This window comes from Oxyura jamaicensis, chromosome 18 (genome assembly GCF_011077185.1).
Source record: "Oxyura jamaicensis isolate SHBP4307 breed ruddy duck chromosome 18, BPBGC_Ojam_1.0, whole genome shotgun sequence".
Lineage (NCBI taxonomy): Eukaryota > Metazoa > Chordata > Aves > Anseriformes > Anatidae > Oxyura > Oxyura jamaicensis.
Window position 1 is genome coordinate 5803572 of NC_048910.1, and position 18356 is coordinate 5821927.

An 18356-nucleotide genomic window follows, 5' to 3' on the forward strand; every position below is an offset into this window, starting at 1 on the left:
TAGAGCTCCAGCCGTCAGGAGAAAAGCACTGAGAGAAAAACACCTTTAGGTAATTCCTTGCTTTGGTCCCAAGGACTTTAGCATTTCTACACCCGGAAACTCTGCAGCAGCAGACAGGGAGGGAATGCAGCCAACTTCCACTTAATCCTCAGCTTTGCTTTGAGAAGGGGGGACTGAGCACCCAACCTTGTGCTGTTTGGTGCCTCACCTTCCATGAAGTTACTTTCTTCCGTTCTTTCTGATGCCCCTCCAGCAGTGCTGCCAACTGGTCTCTCAGGATCGTGAGGGCTTTCTTTGTGCTGAGGCCCAGACTGGAGGTCATCTCATCCTGAAGAGACAGAAAAACAAACTGTTTAGTGCTTTCCTATTTTCTTTTCAGGCTTGTTCCTGGTGGCTGGCTGAGCACACTGTTGTGAATGCCTCTCGCTGATCATCACCGGTCTGATTCTCCATTTCCCTGAAATCATCTTCCCTCCTGTGAACTTTAGACTGATGGCTGGAATTGGAGCACCCAGATAGCATCAGGTAAACAAACCAGTCCTGACTGTGTCAGATAAATACTTTATCAAAGCACAATACAAAGTCATTTCTGCGAAACAAGATTCTAATCAGCAGAGGCTGGAAACGATACAAAGGGAGACTGATCAGACAACAGAACACAAATGGTTATGGCAGACTTTTAATGACAGAGGATGGACTTTGCTAACAGTAGTAACAACAAAGTAGTAGAATACCTGCAATTCTTAACAAGAGTGGTCTGATTTCACAGCTGCTGATTACAATTTTTTGGTTATGAGTCCTGCCTCTGTGGCTATTTTGACGCAGAATTCCCCAGATGTAAGCACTTGGTCATGCATCGGTTCAGGAGGAGACACGACTCCAGCATCAACTCTTTTACAAGAGCAAGCACTGGAGTATTTAGTGCTGAACTGTGAGAACATACAGGGGAGGCAATTGGGCTTGAAGGAAGCACACACAGTCCAAACCACTGCTCCTTCCTTGTTCAGTAAAGGGGCAGCAGCCTGAGGAGATACAACCCAAGGGAGTACTATTTGAACAACACCGATTTAAGTTGCAGATTATCAAGAAAGTGGGGTACATGCTTGCTTTTCTGGGGCAAGAACACAAGCATTTACCTTCCTTTCAAATCACTGAGACTGCTGAGAGGTACTGGGGGTACCAGATCACTGAAAGTGAATCAAAAAGGAACTGCAGGCAGGTGGCTACAGCAGATTCCATGGCACTGGTCAATAAAAGCTCTCATTTTCATTTTGTGCTCGAATACAAACGCCCTGAAGCTGTATAGCACATAGGATATCCTGCACAATAGAAGTGCTCAGGTGTATCACGCTGTTTACAGAGTGCAGACCTACCGAACACAAAGCAGGCAGGAAACTTCCTCCTCCGGTCCCCCCCAGTGTGCCACACAGCCCAGCAAACACAGCTGAGGCAGGAGCTGCAGCCTTTCCTGCTGCCGCAGCCACAAGCTCTTACCAGCCCTGCAAAATCCACCTTGGTCTCACACTGCAGCAGCTCAGGAGCTGCACACATACACACCCAGCTCTGCAAGCACATCTCAGCTCTGATTCGCACTTTTCTTCCTGTTCCTTAACGGAGTGGTTTTGTGATAAGCATTCGCTGGAAACCAGCCTCAGACTTCAAACCTGTTTGCAGTGATGATCCAACCCAGAACTGTATCAGGGGTGTCAAGGAATGGCAGAGAGCTGCTCTCGAAACTATCATCTATCACACACACACCCCCACCTATCAAGGACAATTTGAAACAGCAAATTCTGGCCACGCAGAGTCTAGCACTGCTGCTTTAGCTGCAGTTTTAGAGCACTAAAAATAATCCTGCTGTAGTTTTCATTCTTTGTGTCAGTTTTAGGACTAGAGGAAGCGGTTCCGTGTTGTTCTTGGAAGCAGCCCAGGTAACATCAGCACAGGACTAAACGTCTCCCAAAGGCTCCCAGAGGAGAAGATGGCAGGCAGCGTAGCTGGCAACGGGTGTGCCACTGCACCGAGGGAGTGGTGCAGGCAGGAGTGCAACATGGGGAGCGCAAGTGACACTGAGGTTGCTGGCTGCTGGCTGTTTGTGGCATAGCAAAGCACCCACAAAAGCATTTACTCCTTCTTTTCAACACAAAGAAAGCAATCAGATAAATAAAAGACAAGCTGAAACGCGGCAACAGTAAGGGGGACTCGAACTGAAAAGCAAAATCAAAAAAGGAAAGCTGTGCTCAATGCCAACCTCTAGTGCAGTTACACACTGCCTAGGAGAGAAACGGTCACATCACAGCAGGCAGCGAGTCGGAAAGGGGAGCAAATTCAGAGGGAATCGGAAAGGTTCCTGAAATACTTGCACACCTGCTCCAACCGTTACGCAGGTGTTAGGGTTTTGCTGGAGGCTCAGCTGAGGTAAGGGCAGGTACGCACAAAGCAAGGCAGATGGAGGAGGTGAGAAAGGGCAAGCGCAAAGTGCAGCAGGGCTAAGGAGGAAGAACAGCAGGAAGGGCAGAGATTTTTAAACACTCATCTTTACACTTAAAACGTGGAGTATTTGGCAAAGAAGGCAGTCAGAGCCAGGCTGGTAAACAAACATTGTAATAATGTGAGCGCGAGGCTGCCTGCGGTGACTCAGAAAACTGTAGGTGAGCATCAAGGGAACGCACTTGGAACCAAGGAAAGAAAGGCACAGGCGATAAAAGACACCCTGGGATCCTGCAAAGGGCAGCCGTAGGTTTTCGCAACAAGATCTACCCTGCTAAGTCATCAGCTGCTAATGAGGCATTTTTCAAATGCCCCAAAGTAAACCTTTCTATATGGCAAAGCTAGGCGTTCTTAAGCAGTCCCAGAGGGATCCTTGCAGCCTTTCATCAGCTGCAAATGCTCTTCCTGCCACAAAACAGGAGGTGAGCACCCCAGGGTGAAGAAGGCCACTCACCGGAGGTGTCAGTTCATTACTAAAAACCCCAGCACTGCAACATCCACATCTTTGCTTTGGAAAGTTGCATTCAAAGACTAATCTGCTAACTTTCAAGTCAAAGCAAAACCAGCTAAACACCGGCCCACCCAGCTGCCCGTATTTAGCACGGGGCTTCTGCTGAAGAAGAAGAAAAGAAAAAAGAAGCCAATGAACTCCAGGTTGCAGTGAAAGCAAAACCCTGATGGATATCACGAGGCATTTTAAAAGGCTGTACTTTCCTTTTGCCCATGCCTGAAGGGAAAAAGTCCTGAGGAGAAAATGAGCAGTTGCTTCCTCCTTTACCCCGAGAGGCCCAGAGAGCACACGAGGCTCTGTAAGTGCACTTAGGGCTCTTCTGGAGCTCACCCTGCCCCAGCTGTGACAGACGGAGTCCGAGAGGTGTGATCAAAGCCCGGTCAGCGTGGGATGATTGCTACCCTCTGCCTTGCGCGTGAGGCTGCATCTCTCAGGGCTGTAATCTGCAGGATGGCCATTAAGGAAAAAGCACCCGGAGCAGGAGATGTTTTTGTACACGTGATGTTATTTTCTAGAAGGAACGAAGGCGCTGTAGACAGGAGGCTAGAAAGATGAGCGAATGAGCTCCTCTTTTCTCTGCTTTCAGTAAATATCCTCAATGTTAAATTACTGCTGAGCGTGCCTGCAAATGTCAGGGAAAGGGAACCTGAGCTAGATCTAGCAACTGCCCTCTTTTAGGAGCTGGTTTGGCTCTTCAGGAAAGAGACCAGAAGCAGCTCAGAGCTAGCACTGGAGCCACAGAGTCAGGAGACTTTTGGTTGCCTTCTCCACTTGGTTGGCCCTCCCCAGTTTGATGTGGGGAAATACGTTGGCAAATGCAGGCTGGTCCAGGAGCTTGTTTAAATCTATAGCCTTGCCTTGCTCAGAGCAAAAAAATTCCTTTACCTTCCTCATGAGCTGATGGAGGGTTTTCAGGTTGATAGGTAGGAAAAGATTGATCTGATTTTTCCCCCTGCAGCAGGGTGGGGTGGGGGAGGAATGCTCGGGGTTCCCAAGCATCACCACCTAGCCATGCCTGCTTCCCGCATGAAATATTGGTATCCTGGAGTCCTCTGGTTTTCATACAACCTTTAGACAGCCACAGCAGCACATTGATTTGTTGTACCGGTCTGTGTTGATATAATAGGTGTTGTTGTATCGCATGTGCCAAAGACTTTTTTTAAACAATACTGGAGCACAAAAATATGCTTCGCTTTACAGAATTCGCCCTTCCCGCTGGCTCTGCAGACACGTAGGTTGATTGAACCCAGCGAAGTGGTAGACCTGTTCTGTCCTCTGTGGAGTCAGTCTCTTGCAGAATAAAGGTCTCTCCCCCAGATGGCTGTGCATTTCAGTCTAACTGCCTTTAAAAAGGCTGTTTAAACAAATCAGGGAATAGAAAACAGAAGATTTGCTAGAAGCTTCAATTTTCATAGATTGCAATTCCACCTCTCTGATTCAGAGTGGGATGGCAAGCCCCTGCTAGGCACTGTCAGGTTGTTTCCTTCTCTCCAGGCTGCACACCCCAGGCCCCTTTTGGAACACTTTGACTCAGCTGCTTTTCAGATTTAAACAGTCAGAGGCGGGAAACTGGGCAGGAGAATGCTCTTCCTTTTTCTGAGAGCAATTCTGCATTCCTCTAGCAGAAACAAGCAGGCAGTTTTTAATTTAACAGTAATAGTTTGCAGGCTATTAATCTACTTCAGAGCTCACACCTCCTGAAATACGAGCATTATTCACAGCTTCACAAACACATGAGGAGGAATAACTCCACCAAATGCATTTGCATTATGTGAAGTCAGATTCTTGCATAGGATAAGGCACGATATGTCCCACAGTGGGGCCTTTTTGGTTTCCTCAGGGAGGGTGGCAGACATACACACAAAAGCATGCAATTTCTTGGGGCAATATTTCTGACAGCTAGTGCTAGAGGGGGATTTATTTTTGTTCTAAAGCAAATCGTACATCAGCGCACTGCAGGTCTGCCCAGCTGTGGCTGCTGAGGTAGTGCTCGGACTGCCTGAAACAGCATATCCACTGCAGAGTGATAGAGATGTAGCCAGTGGACCGGCCACTTTGGGCAAAGGTTTCTTTTTATTACCTTCATCCACGATTCTGTTATGCTTTTTGTCTTCCTTGGTGTTCACCTGGTTACTTTTAAAGAGCTCAGATTCCTGGCTCTGCAACAGTGCTCAGCCAGTGACCCAAAGTACTTGAAGGCTCCGCCCTTACTCCTTCCCTCTCCCCACACAATTAAGAATAATCTTTTGACTGAGAATCTGGGCTGTTGGTACAGCTGGATTCTGTTCCTCCTTCTGCTACAGATTTCTGTGTGACAGTAGGAAGATCAGAGGCTCCTCTGTGCTTTAGTTTCTCATCTCTATAATGGGACTACCAACTCCCTACCAACTACAGGCATTATGAAGATTATAATATTCACCAACCCACCTGAATACTTCTTGGGAACACAGAAAGAAGAAATACGAGTTGATGGCGTGATTCAGGCAGCTCCATCGAGCTCTGCGGGGACCGCTGCCTTTAAAACTGGCTGTACAAGGAAACATACCAGAAGGCACAGCAAACACAGCGTTTAAACGTGGTTTAAATGCCACCTGACACGAGCTCGGCAGCCACAGCTTAACTGCTGGTGGTCTCAAATCAAATGAAACAAGTCTTCAGCACAGCAGTGCCCAAATTAATGGACAGAGCAATAGTCAACAGCTGTCTCGTTCCTCCATCTGCAGCAACAGTATGAAAGGCAGCCCCGTATCCCCCCGTCCCAGGAAAAAGAGCCCCCACAGTGTGGTAACTGGGGGCCTGAGGGGGCTCCAGTTTGGAAGCTGGCTTTGAGGCTCCCTGTCGCCCATCACTAACAGGGCCTGCAGCCTTACACTGCAAAGGAACAGAGCAGCAGGAGCACGGATCTCGGAGATGTGGCCAGAGCAGCACTAATCAGCTGGCTGAATCACCCCTGCATTTTGTTGTGAACAGAGTCCATTTTATTCCAGACAATGACATTCAGATTTTATGCCCTCTGTAAAGCACAGAGCGAGATGCCAACAGGCACAATCAACCTTTCCACACGGGTAACGCAAAGCTCAGCGCTTTCTTTCTCCCTCGGCTAGCAGCAGCTCAGCAGCAGGATTGTTTTGAATCGCACCTTCGCCGGTCTGTCTCTTCGGTCCTGTTTGCAGCAGCAAATCCCCAGCCACAGCTACCTGCTCCAGCAGGCTGCTGGCAGGATGAGGCAGTGTTTATGCAGTGCTCTGAAGCTCACCTGTACTGTGCATTTTAAAGCCTTAATTACTTTAATTTACCCTGTTACAGTGTTCCTTCGAGTTCAGAGACTAGTTAGGGGTCCGTATTTAGCCTGACCCACAGTGTACTGCATTCTGCCAATGCAGAGCTTACTCCAGAGGATGTTAATCCCCTCCCTGAGACAAGCAATGCTCAGAAATCAATAGAACTAAAAGAACTTCAGCAATTCTTTCATCCTCCCAATAGTTTCCTTCCCATCCCCATGTCTTTATCTGAAGACTCTGGGGACTAAAACTATGATATGATCCAGCAGGTGCACCACAAAGCATGTTTCAAAGGGGTAAGGAGGTTCAACAGCTACAGATCAAAGCACATAACAGAAACAGGCAAATTTAAGTCCAACGGCAGAAGGGCAGCAAAGCAGGAGTCAGCAGCTAAAATCATCTTCAGTCCCTCCTGCTGGTCCTAGGGTTAAATCTGCAGTTTCAAACAGGGCTTTCCTTCCCCAGCCCCTCCAACACCAAACCATCCCTTTGCTAAAATCACAGCTCCATGTCCTGCCCTAACCTCTTTCCCCAAAACACCCAAGCTCTTCATGCAGCATCACGTCAGGCAGGATGCAGGTTGGGGAGGGAGAAAGGGAAAGCCATTTTGAATGTAAATGTTAAGGGAGAGAAACTTACTTTGCGGCATTTGCCTTGGCGGGGAATCCAGAGATCAGCCTGCTTAAAGAGCATCGGGGCTAAATTCCTGCGCCACTTCCACAGCAACTTGCACTGCTGCTGCCCTCCAAAACCGAGAAAGCAAAGAGGGAGAGAGAGCAAAACTGTGCAGAGCCCAGCGCTGCAGAGAATGAGACAGAAGCAGCAGAGTGAAGCACCAGGCTGCTGATTAATTCAGCCTGTTTCCAGTCACGCTGCAGATCCAGCAAGGAGGCGGTGGATGGGGGTGGGGGATGAGGGAGATAAAGGGAAAAAAAAAAGGCAGAGAGAAGAAAGTTTGCCCAGGATAGCACCAGATGTCTGAAAGAATGGTCCATTCATCAGATGGAGCCGATGCAGCCAGAATCCCTGGGTTCCCTGCCTGTAGAGATGCATAACATGCACAGTAAGGGCTGATGCTGACAGGCAGGGCTCTGTGGAAAAGCAGATGGCAAATTAGACATGACAAAGTGCTATAAAATATTCTACAGGGGAGGTAACACCTGAGCAGGCTAGGAAAGAAGACTAGATTGAGAGAGAGATCCAGGAATCCTAACTTCCCTTCGTAGCTCTAGAGAATCATCCAGATGACTGCACAGCTTTGGATTCAAACTCAAAATTAAACTAGATGCTTACAGGTCCAGTCTGAAGTGTTGCCACCCTCTCTTCTTGTCAACAGAGAAAACAAGAAAAGCCCCTCTAAGCATCCAATATTCACACATCCTGAGCCACCTGAGCTGCAACAAAAGGTGCCCGCAGATTCTTCATTGCCATGCACCGCGTCTGGGGCTCCCACGTACTGACTGCAACCTGCACATGGCACAGAGAGGGCAAAGGATGGGTGCAGGCAGGGCAGGGCTGCGTGCCAGCACAGGTACTGCAATAAAAAGGCCTTTGGAGGTGAAGAAGGAACGAGCCTTCTCCGCCTCATTCTCCTCTCTTACAGGAATGCTTTCACTGTTGGAGGGAAGTGCCTCGGGTTTTTATATAGCTCCTACTTCAGCGCTGTCCCGATTCTGCCTGGGCTACCCGGTTCTGCAAAGCAATCATTAAATCAATTACTTTCCTTCCACGTTGTAAAGAACTGTCCCAGCCAAGAACCATGTCAATAGCCTGCCAAGGATTATAGTGAGCCTGTATAAAATGGAACGATTGCTTCCAGTCTCAGCAGATCGTGTCGCTCTGGAGACCACATGCAGGTGTCAGGACTTGCCTGAGAGCCCTGGCCAAGCTCTTCAGTTCCTCTCCTTCCCTGAGATTCAGATGCCTAAACAGGCCCAGTTGCTATTCTGTGTTTAAAGCCAGAAATGCAGAGATGAGAGGTCTCAATATTTAAAATAAACCCAGTGGAGGGAAGATCTAAGACAATTCCTGAAAGAATGAGTTATCACCTTTGTGCTGGCAGTGAGTTACACGTTGGTACGTAATCTTACAGAGCTCTTAAAGGCAAAGTTGAATGGAAGCAGCTACTGCATTTAATGTCACTTCAGGAGAAAGCGGAGGGAGAAAGAGGGAAGAGGACATCCTTCATCCTTCTGTAGGCCACTTGGTTTCCTAGACAACAATGTTAAATTGATTTTAAATTGCAGAGAGGAACAAAATGTCCTAATGGCACAATTTTTCCTTACCTCCTCCTTTCCTACTAAGAAACTAAACTCACCTACTCAATTTATCACAAGGAAGAAAAGTAAAGAAGAAAAAAAAGGAAGGATAACGATGGGGTTAGACTGGGCAAATCCTCAAGCAACGTACATGTGTCAGCCCCTTCTTATTGTGGTGCTTGCTGAGCTGTTTCCTGTGGCGCTGCATCTCCTGGAGACTTGAATGACTGTGAGTAAAACAAGTTGCAAGTGACAGCGCAATACCAGGAATAACCTTTGTGCTTCGTGCAGTCAGGAGATCCCAGCACAACTTCCTTCCAGCTCTGAAACCCCATGTTTGATCACAACACAAATGGGAATACATCCATCAACTACTCTTGTTTACCCCACTGCTGAGAGACCTTGCTCTGAAGTATTTTGGGCAGGGCAGTAATTTGCACTGCATAACTTCCTTCTGGTATCACCTGGTACCATGAATTGCATCTGGCCATGCATTTGTGCATTAAATAACAGAATGTGCTGTCTTAGAAAGAACAGAAGCTAGAAACTTAAGATCTGAAGATAAAGCTGCGTTGAAGTAACAGGCTGAGTATAAAGGCACAGGGGAGGGACTGAAACTCATTAAAAAACTGCAAGACAGAAGAGAGACACCTGTAGAAGAAAGAACAGCTTGGGAAAAAGCCTTTGGAAGAAGGGCTACGATTTTAGAGAACCTGCAAAGCAGGGAATAAAAACCAGAGAGATGGTTGCTGGCAAGATGAGAGGAGGCGGAGGAGTTAGGCTGCTCTTCAGTCCAAAGGCAGGACTGCAGCTCTGGTTAGGCACAGCGGAAGAAGATAGCTCAGGACCATCTGTGCTACAGCCAGAGCAATGTGGAGCAAAGCCCAGGCTCTCTCGAATCCATTTCCAGGCTCTAGCCATGAGGCACACACAGTGCTGTAGCCAGTCTGCAGCAATTACGCTGGGGTAACACAGCTCAGTAATTACTGGTAACTGTGGCACGGATGATGTCAATAATTTATAATAGATGGTCTTGCTTCAAGTACAACCTGTCTGAAGTAACTCAAACTCATGAGCCTCGTGCTCTCCTGTGGCAATCAATGCTTTCGTCTACCTTGATATACGCTCAGCGGGTCTTGGAGTAGAGTTTCTGGCACTTTTCGCAAGTATTAAATTCACTTCAGAAATACAGAGAAAATTAAAAAGTCAGGAGAAAGGGGGAAAGAACAAGAAATCGGTACATTTAATTTAGGAGGGTTTTGGCAATGCTCCTAAAATACTCTGCCTTTCTCCGCAGTGTCTGGCTTCTGGCAGGATTGGAAGGTGGCCTACATTACACCTGGCAAACCCTGATCCTCAGCCATTTCTAACAACAGAAATGTATTAGCTGACTGAAGCCAGAGGATGTCTCTCATCCTTGTGAGTGACACACGTCTGTGCCGCAGCAGTGCTCAGAGCATGTCTGCTCCAGGAGCGCTGACTCTTATCGCACATATATTCACCCATGGTCTTTCCTCAGACTCCAAGCAAAGGAAGTTATAAAACACAGCTGTATGCATCAAGGATTTTTTAATTCCTATGGAAAAGGGAGTGGTGATTTTTAATCCCCGTTGAGAAAGGAGGGACAGAAAACTTCAGTAAGTCAGGAGAGGAGACTAGGACTTCCAAACATGTCTCCCTGTAATCGGTTGTGCAGGACACTCTCCTAATTCAGCCACAGCACAAGATGGAAGCCTTTTAAAGGGCTGTTACAAAACAGACCACCCTGCTGTCTGTCCAGCAATTTGGTATGCTCTTCCTGCTCTGCACAAGGAAGAATGTTGTATCAGAAAGACAGAGGTGAAACAAAGATAGTGACCCACAGTGGTAGTGTCCCCTCGTGCTCTGCTGTGCTTGCAGCAGTGCCCGTGTTGGAGCTCTCAGATCCCATGCAGACCACACCTCTGTGCAGAATGGTAATTGCGTCATCTCTTCAAATGATCAATACCAGATAGCTCAAGATGTCATTGCAAGAGAATAAATAGATAATTATCTTCATTGGAATGTTACCTCCATAGTAATACAGCAATTTGACATAACACAGTTCAAACACATCCTCCGAGCATGCCAGAGCTGAGGGGTTCAGGTGTGAGGAAGCCCAGGCCTTCCTGGTGTAGCACACCATGGAACAGCAAAGCCAGGAAATAAGAAGTCTAGCAGGCAAGTGCAAGGGCTGATGTGAAAAACTGAGCACTGTTTAAGTTGCTGCTGTAGTAATCTGTTAGGGCAGATCTGGCTCTAGATGATTATCTAACGAACTTTGCACTAATGAACAAAACCACTTGATGCTGGAAGCACTGTAAACGAAACAGCAGGACAAGGACGCACGCAGAGTAACAGAGGCAGCAAACGCTCCGTCTGGCAGAACAAGGTTAAAGAGTGGTGGAGAGAGGGACGCCGAAAAGGAAAACCAAGAATGTTTTCGTACCAGAGCCAGCTGAGAGCTTGGTAAGTACAACCTCTCTGCCGGTCTCAAATTATCACTCCCATTACTGACTGGGATCCAGACAAGGACCAGTTCACTTTTTTGGAATGACAAATACATTTGCGACCCAGGTGGCTGCTGCAATAAGGCTAAACCAAATCTTGAAATAACATCCTGCAGCACTTCCAGTAAAAAGTTGCCCAATACGTACATACACTGGTCATCGGAAAAACAGGACTCAGAGGATTTCATTACCCTATTTTACTTAAAACACCTTGTGAATTCAGCCTCTCAGCTAAAGCTAAACTAAGCATCCAGAGGACTGAACCTCTGCCTTAAATCTCAAAAAAGATGCAGCATATGTGAGAGCATCTGTGTTGTTCCACCATGGTGCCTCAGTCCAGCCTGAAAAGGACTCGTTCTAGACATGGGAGTTCTGCTTCTCTAAGCCATTCAGTTCTTCAGCTCCACTGAGATTCTCCATAAAGGGTTCTGGATGAGATGCGACCATTCATCCCCTAGCAATCCAACACATTTAAATAGCTCCCTGTGGAAACAAGTTTTGGGCTCTGACAAGCTATGTGTAAACCCATCAAGCAAAAATTAATTTCCCAAAGTCATTGCCTAGCTTAGCTGACTTCTCCTAAAAGAAAACTGAGCAGCATTAAAATCCACAGCTGACTTGTGAGCGCAGGAGGAAATCACACTGCTGTTTCCTGGGAGCCCTACTCACGAGGTCTGTTAACTGGGGATACCTAGCTCTCATGGGCTGTAAAATATGAGACGACTACTACAGAACAGCATCCTGCCATCTCTGGACAACCCAGCAGCAGACTTTAGCTACTGATCCAAGCCAGTACATCCCCAGGAGCATGAAGGTGACAAAGCTCTCACTTCTGATACTAACCATGGGTGGTACCATCCCATAAAAGTGCCAAGTGGTGAGTCTTGGCTCAAAATAATGAAGGACAACTAAAAGGGCTCAACATTTACGTTGGGCATGACCCTTATAAGGAAACCTACCTGACACTTCTCCTTGAGGTCCATGGCTATGCAATTCTGTAAGCATGTCCAGCAGAAGGGGATTGCTTCTCAGGGGAGAATGTCTCTCACATCACCATCTGCGGAAACAGAAGGGGAAGCAATTAATCTCCCCATAATACTTCAGGACAAGAAAGCAATGGAATTCACCTAACTCAGATTGTTCTTTAAAAGAAAGAGAACTGGGGCAGAAAGTGCTTCTAATAGTACGCCTCCCCCTTTACTCAGAGCTGCTCCCATCAGCTTAACCCCCCAAAACTGGAAGCAGGAGATGAATTGAGTTCCCTGCAGCTCCGAGTAAGAGGAGTAATTGCAGCCCTGACATACTTTCAGGCAAGCATCCAGAAAAAGCTGACAAGGCTCTGGATTCCACCAGGTGTTGGAGCTGGCTGTTACCCATAGCTATTTGTCTTGCTATTCTTATCTTCTGGGAGCTTTGTCCAGCTAATCTCTAATAGAGCCTGCAGTAATGATTCTTCCATTTGCTGCAAAACGCTCCCCATGACAGGGCTGTGCTGCTGGGGACCCAACCATTTCTATTTTAACAAACTGGGACTCTGAAAGAATTCAGGTAGGAAGCAGCTCTGGAGCTCCCATCCTTTTTCTAGCCCATCCGTCTCTTGATCTCCCATGGCATAAATTTGTTCTTCCCACATACACAAAAACATCTTTTCTGGTGTACAGTAAGGGTCAGAGACACATTGAGATATTAAAAGGTTAAGCAACGAGTGGTCTTGGGAAAGTCTGCTCGTTGGTTAATAACTCTTGGTTCTATTTTAACATCCCACACTTTCAGGGCTTGGGCATGCACTTCTTGTAAATCCAAGCAAACAAGGAAGTAGCTAGTTCTGCAAATCAGTGCCAACCATCCACACACTTCTAGATACAAGAGGGCTGGCTTTTGCCAGCTGGGCTTTATCACCCTAGACTACTGCACTGTCCTCTTCTTCCAAGGATTCTGGCGATCCCGTCCTTGTGACAGTCACCTACAGCACTGCTCTGTGATGACTACTACTATTAGTGCGATGCTACATGATTTGAAGGAAAATAAAAGGCATCTCAAGCTCGCTCAGAAAGCCACCGCTGCCAGGCCGAAGTGTTAGATGTCACCATTTCCTCTCGTGCCGGCAAGCAGTGCTCCTGCCTTCTGGGAAGCAGCAAGTATTCAGTACTCAGGCTTCCTGTTCTCAAAGAACCGCGTGCAGCAGAGCCACCAGCACCTGCAAGTGCCATTTTCTGGCCGCCGTCTGGCTGGCATGAGCCGCAAGTCTGGACTCTGCCCTACTTTTCTGTTCTGTGACCCCTGTCAATGTGCACACACTGAGGGAATGAAGCTATTTTCAGTCACTTCATATCCCTGCCAGGCCAATTAGCAACTGCAAAGGGAGGATCAGACAAAGTTACTGGAGCGAGGCTGACAAAGAGAGCTGGGAGTGGGAAGGAGGAAAACGCAACTTTGTACGCTGGCACAGAGCAATTAGAGCTTCAGTGTCTTGCTTTAACTTGAGCCTCATTTCTACAAAAGAGATGATTTTAAGATGGAGAAAATGGCCACTAACAATTAGAGGACTAAGAAATAAACCCACAATTCTTCTTTTTACTCCCTCCCGACAGAAGATTTATTAGTACTGCAGGATTTATGCACCTTGCTCTCACTCCTTCAGACAAAAGCAAAGTGCCTGAACTCTCTGGATCTGGACTTCAAAAACACAATTATCGGTGACATGACTGGGTAACTGGGAAGCCAAAGTCACAAAAGCAGAGCAAGAAAAAACAGCCTGAACTGTCTGTGCTAATCCCTCGGAGTCTGGATCAGCAGTGGTAGCGAGTGGCTCTGGCTGGAGGGCAGGGGCCATGGGGGGGACAGCTGGGCAGGAGGCCGGATTTGCTGCGCTACAGCGAGTGCCCTTCTGGTTTAGGCACCAGGCTGAAATGTGATCTTGAATGCAAAACACGCCGTTCCTTAAAGTACAAGGCACACCATCCGCATGCTTAGGAACACCACCCCGAAGTCCTTTGGTGCTAGGAAGCAGGATATGCAGCACGAGCGTTAAAGTAGGGAAGACTGGTTGGAAAGGGGTTCCTTATCTAGAGAAACTGTTAAAAAGCTGTTAAAATGAACAATATAATAAGATGTTGCAAAAGTAATCAGAGTGGTGTATGCAGCACTGCTCCGTCATCATACATGCTCAGGGCTTCTCCAAAATTGGCTGCAGGACAACTGATAGTAAGAGCAAAGACAGGTTAAAATGAGAAACAACCTTTCCTGAATTTCTGCACTAGGACTAGTGTTGTGGCTGTATACAATACGATTTGCACTCTTTCTTTCAAATACCCACTTTGTCAAAACAAAAACTCTGCAAGATTATGTGCAAGAATTATGTCATACCAACTAAAATCTCAGATACATTACAGGGGTCTCGCAAATACCCAGAAAACAACTTCACACAACGAGGAGCAGAAGCAGTTCATGAATTCTGCAGGCAACTCGCAGTCCATCGATCTGCAGAGATGTGCAGCCATCGATCCCAGCTCTCCCCCCCAGCCTCTTCTGTTTCAGGGATTCCTGTAATTCCCCGCACTGGGTATGTGTCTCTCCATCACCCCTAGAAAACAGCAAGGCCTTGCCACACTCTGGACCCATCCCAGGAGTTCTGTGCACTACTGTTTCCTCTACACAAAAGTATCTGCCTCCTCTGTCCTCCTTGTTCTTATCTCTCTTCTGTCTGCCCAGGCAATTAGTCACTCATGCTGTCAACACGTTAAACTCTGCCAGAGAGCAGGACAGAAATGAAACAGGGCTGCTTTGCTGGAACATGTCAGTGGGCGTCACGTATTCAGCCGCAGACAATCAGAGATGCTTAAGGCTGCGGTTGCTCCAGTCATACACCTGAGGCTCCAAGGGCACCCAGTTTTCCCCTTTCACTTTTCCAGCATCCTCCCTTCTGCTCGGGATTCTGATGCCTACAGCAGTCTGTGAAACTTGGAAATGGCTGGATGTGACATTCAAGTGTCATCCTGCTACAGCCAGGCTGAGAAGTGCATCCAAATCATTAGCTAGAGAGAAACCCAGCACAGCTTCCACCAAATAAAATAACCCAGTCCCGTGCTTATATCACTAACAACATGCTAACTTTCTGAAAATCTGGCTAACAATATGCTAACTTTCTGAAAATCCTGCATGCAGAACATGGCAGGATTGCCCTTAGCCATGTGGAGAGGTCGGCACTACACATTAGGATTTCTTTACTCTCTAAGAAGGAATGAGTTCATCGCTTGGTTTCAGCAAGTGTATCTGCCATCCATACCTTTTCAAACCTACAGAATACCTTCCCGTCACTCTGAACTCATTTCTGTTCAGCAGTGCCTTGATCTGAATATCAAGAAGTATTTGAAACATCCTTCTGAACATCAAAAGCAGAACTCTACAAAGCACCATTCAACTTTCATGTACCTAAGCACATTGAATAATACTGTCTTATGCAGTCAGTGTATTCAGATAGGTAATAAACACGGGGCTTTCAGCTCCTCCATTTAAGGTAGGTTTTAAAGCATGGCAACTTACTCACACCATCAGTGTAAGCTATCACTGCTGAAATTTAGTAAGAAACTATACAACACGATACAGCACGATGAACCTGTAGACACCAGGTAAGAAAAACATGTTTCAGAAGCTGCAAGTCTTTGGGGAGAAAAAGAAATCAAGCTAACGATAAGTGCTTTCCTGCAAGCGTTCAATCACTGATTCTTTCATGTTATTTACTGAAAAATTCCCAACATAGACTATAAAAATGATGGGGAGTCTGAACATTTCTTGCTGCCAAAAGTGTATTCCTCAAGAACAGAAGTCTGATCTGTCACCGAGAATAGAAACACGGGGGAACAGATAATAACGAAAAAAGCAGCTGCCTCGGAAAGCATGGCTTAGATTAGAGCTGATTGTTTTGATATCAGCAGAACCATACGGTCTTCCTACTCATGAGTAGCTGAGATGTCTGTCTGCTAATTTGCAATATGGTCACATTTGCTGATATATGGGCTTCCAAAGGTGCATAAAGTGATACTGTCAATTGATTTGAGACCCATTGAGAGCACAGAATAATTACAGCAAGGCAGCTGGCAGTCACACTTCTTGGCTTTGGTATCAGCTTGTGAAAAAAATAACTTGTCAAAATTTGGACCAGCTAAACATTCTCTGCCTCAATAACCCTGACTATCCAGATAAGGATATTCATCTCTGCTTCTGAGAGAAACTGTGAAGTATTAGTATTTGTAAAATGAGACCCTCTGCACTGGGGTTGCGTATGTGCTAAGTATTATCAACTCAGTAGCGGTCAAGTGTCTCACTGGTGCATGGCTGTGAAGAACCAGCAGTGTATTTCACACAGGCTCCAATTCTCTTGCTAAGAGAGACCTCTACCACCTTGAATCAGGAACAGGATTAAACTGGAAATTAACTTAAAAGTTGTCTGGCAATTGACAAGTGTGCCTTTTGGGGGTGAAATTATTTTTTGCTTAAATCTTACTTGCTGAGAGTTTTCCAAAAAAAAAAAAAAATCTCCCAACTCTTCTTTCTTTCTTCAGCAGAGGACTTGTGCATTAGACTTGTTCCACAGGACAGTGGAGACTTAAAACAAGAGCTGAGCAACAAGGAGGGAGAAGGGGAGTAATAAATAGCTTTGGCACACCGGCCTCTGTCTCAGGTAGACAGTCCTCAGCCAGAATATCAGTTTACTTGCAAGATTAAGATTGGTAAAACAAGATGCTACACAAAAAGAAGACATTCAAGAAAACACTTTTATTTGTATTGTGTTTTTTTTCTGGTGACTTGAGAAGCAATTGGCAGATACGATCAAAAGAATGACCAAACTAGTTTAGTCTATTTTACTGCTTCCACAGGAGCTAACGCTGTTTCAAATTAAGGTATAATGAATTTGAAAAATCTTGGTAGTGTTCATTTTTTCTTTCTTGGGAAGAAAAAAAAATGGAGTGTTTAGGGATTAAAGGATTGCTTTATCTTTTCTGCTTCAGGTATGCTAAGCCTGTCACAGAAAGACACAGCATGTATTCAGTCTGATTGAAAGTGAAAAATGCAACAAAAGGCACAGTTCTGGAAGTTGTAACAGCCCCTCCAGCTTCTGCAGAGCAATGAGACATGATCTGCTTTGTGGCATGATGCCTTGAATGACAACTCAAACATTTTACAGCAAATGTATGAAGAATTCATGGCAAAAGTGACAGCTGTCATTCATCATCATGACACAGGTTGCTAAGGGAACCAGGATTTTATAACAACCTCCATTAAAAAAAATATATATATATATATATGAAATGCCTGAAAATGACAAAAAGGCAGCAGCTCAAAGGAAAATAAACAAGACCGTGCTGTATTTATAGGAGCTTCTAGCAAATCAATTTTTGCTGGTGTATACTGACTCATAGATAAAAGAGCAGCTTTTTCTCTTAATTCCAGTTTATAAATAAGGGTGCATAATTACTTATAGTAATGCATAATTGTTTATAGTAAATTGTGGCCAAAAAAAAACCCTCTCACACCAGTGTTTGCCATTTGGACATATTTAACAAATGTCATGCTGACGGGAACATGTTTTCTGAGAGTTCCCCAAAACAGACACAGCACCTGAAGGCCATTAGCAAGATCAAACTCATACATTCGTTCAAAACAAAGCACAGCCCTGGGGTGGAAAAGGCACCGTACAGTTCAGTAGATTGTGTATTTTGATATTTTCATAACATGTTCCATTAAAGTTTTATGATGAACAACTGTGTTTAGAAACATGGCAGTAAGCTGAGTCACTACTGTGAAAGGGAACCGGGAGCTCTGTGCAGCTCCTTAACACCTTCTTTCCACCACTCACTCAAGAGCACTCTGGACAGAACACAAGTGCTCTATTTAGGTAGAAACAGTCCTATCTCTAATTACAGGCGCTAAAAACCCAACCACCTGAAAGCAAACCCTGCCTCCCACAGCCCTGGGGGCAGGGCAATGTAGCCCAAGCCCTAGGCAGGACTCTCCCTTTGGGCAACTTTACTGAAAGACTTGTATTTTGGCCAATCCTCCATGCCCCCTAGCCCAGCTGCTGGCCAATCCCACCAGCCACAGGGGTATATAAACCCTCACAACCCACCAACCTTCAAGAATGTCTCTCTGCTTGGAGCAGCTGGGTCTCTGGAGTGCGTGCTGTGCCTTCTAGCAGCTAGGCTGGGTAGGACTGTATCAGAAACGTGGGTAACCTCCAAGAAACAGCCTTAAACAGAGCTGTAATATGAAGACTAGGGGAAAAAAGGTT

The 18356-nt window shown here is 46.1% G+C and overlaps 1 protein-coding gene across 5 annotated transcripts in view; it reads right to left on the bottom strand.

Moving 5' to 3' along the window:
- Positions 1-18356, bottom strand: part of TMEM94 (transmembrane protein 94) — a 50308-nt gene that overhangs the window by 30498 nt on the left and 1454 nt on the right. For 2 of the 5 annotated variants that reach the window (XM_035342064.1, XM_035342065.1), the window contains exons 1-2: positions 6922-6975; positions 209-328 (exon numbers count right to left, since the gene is read on the bottom strand). In XM_035342064.1, coding sequence (XP_035197955.1) covers positions 209-328; positions 6922-6975 — 174 coding nt within the window. Of the gene's footprint in view, positions 1-208; positions 329-6921; positions 7157-12027; positions 12126-18198; positions 18326-18356 lie in introns of those variants that run through there. The other 3 variants (XM_035342067.1, XM_035342066.1, XM_035342068.1) reach the window with 3 other exon arrangements.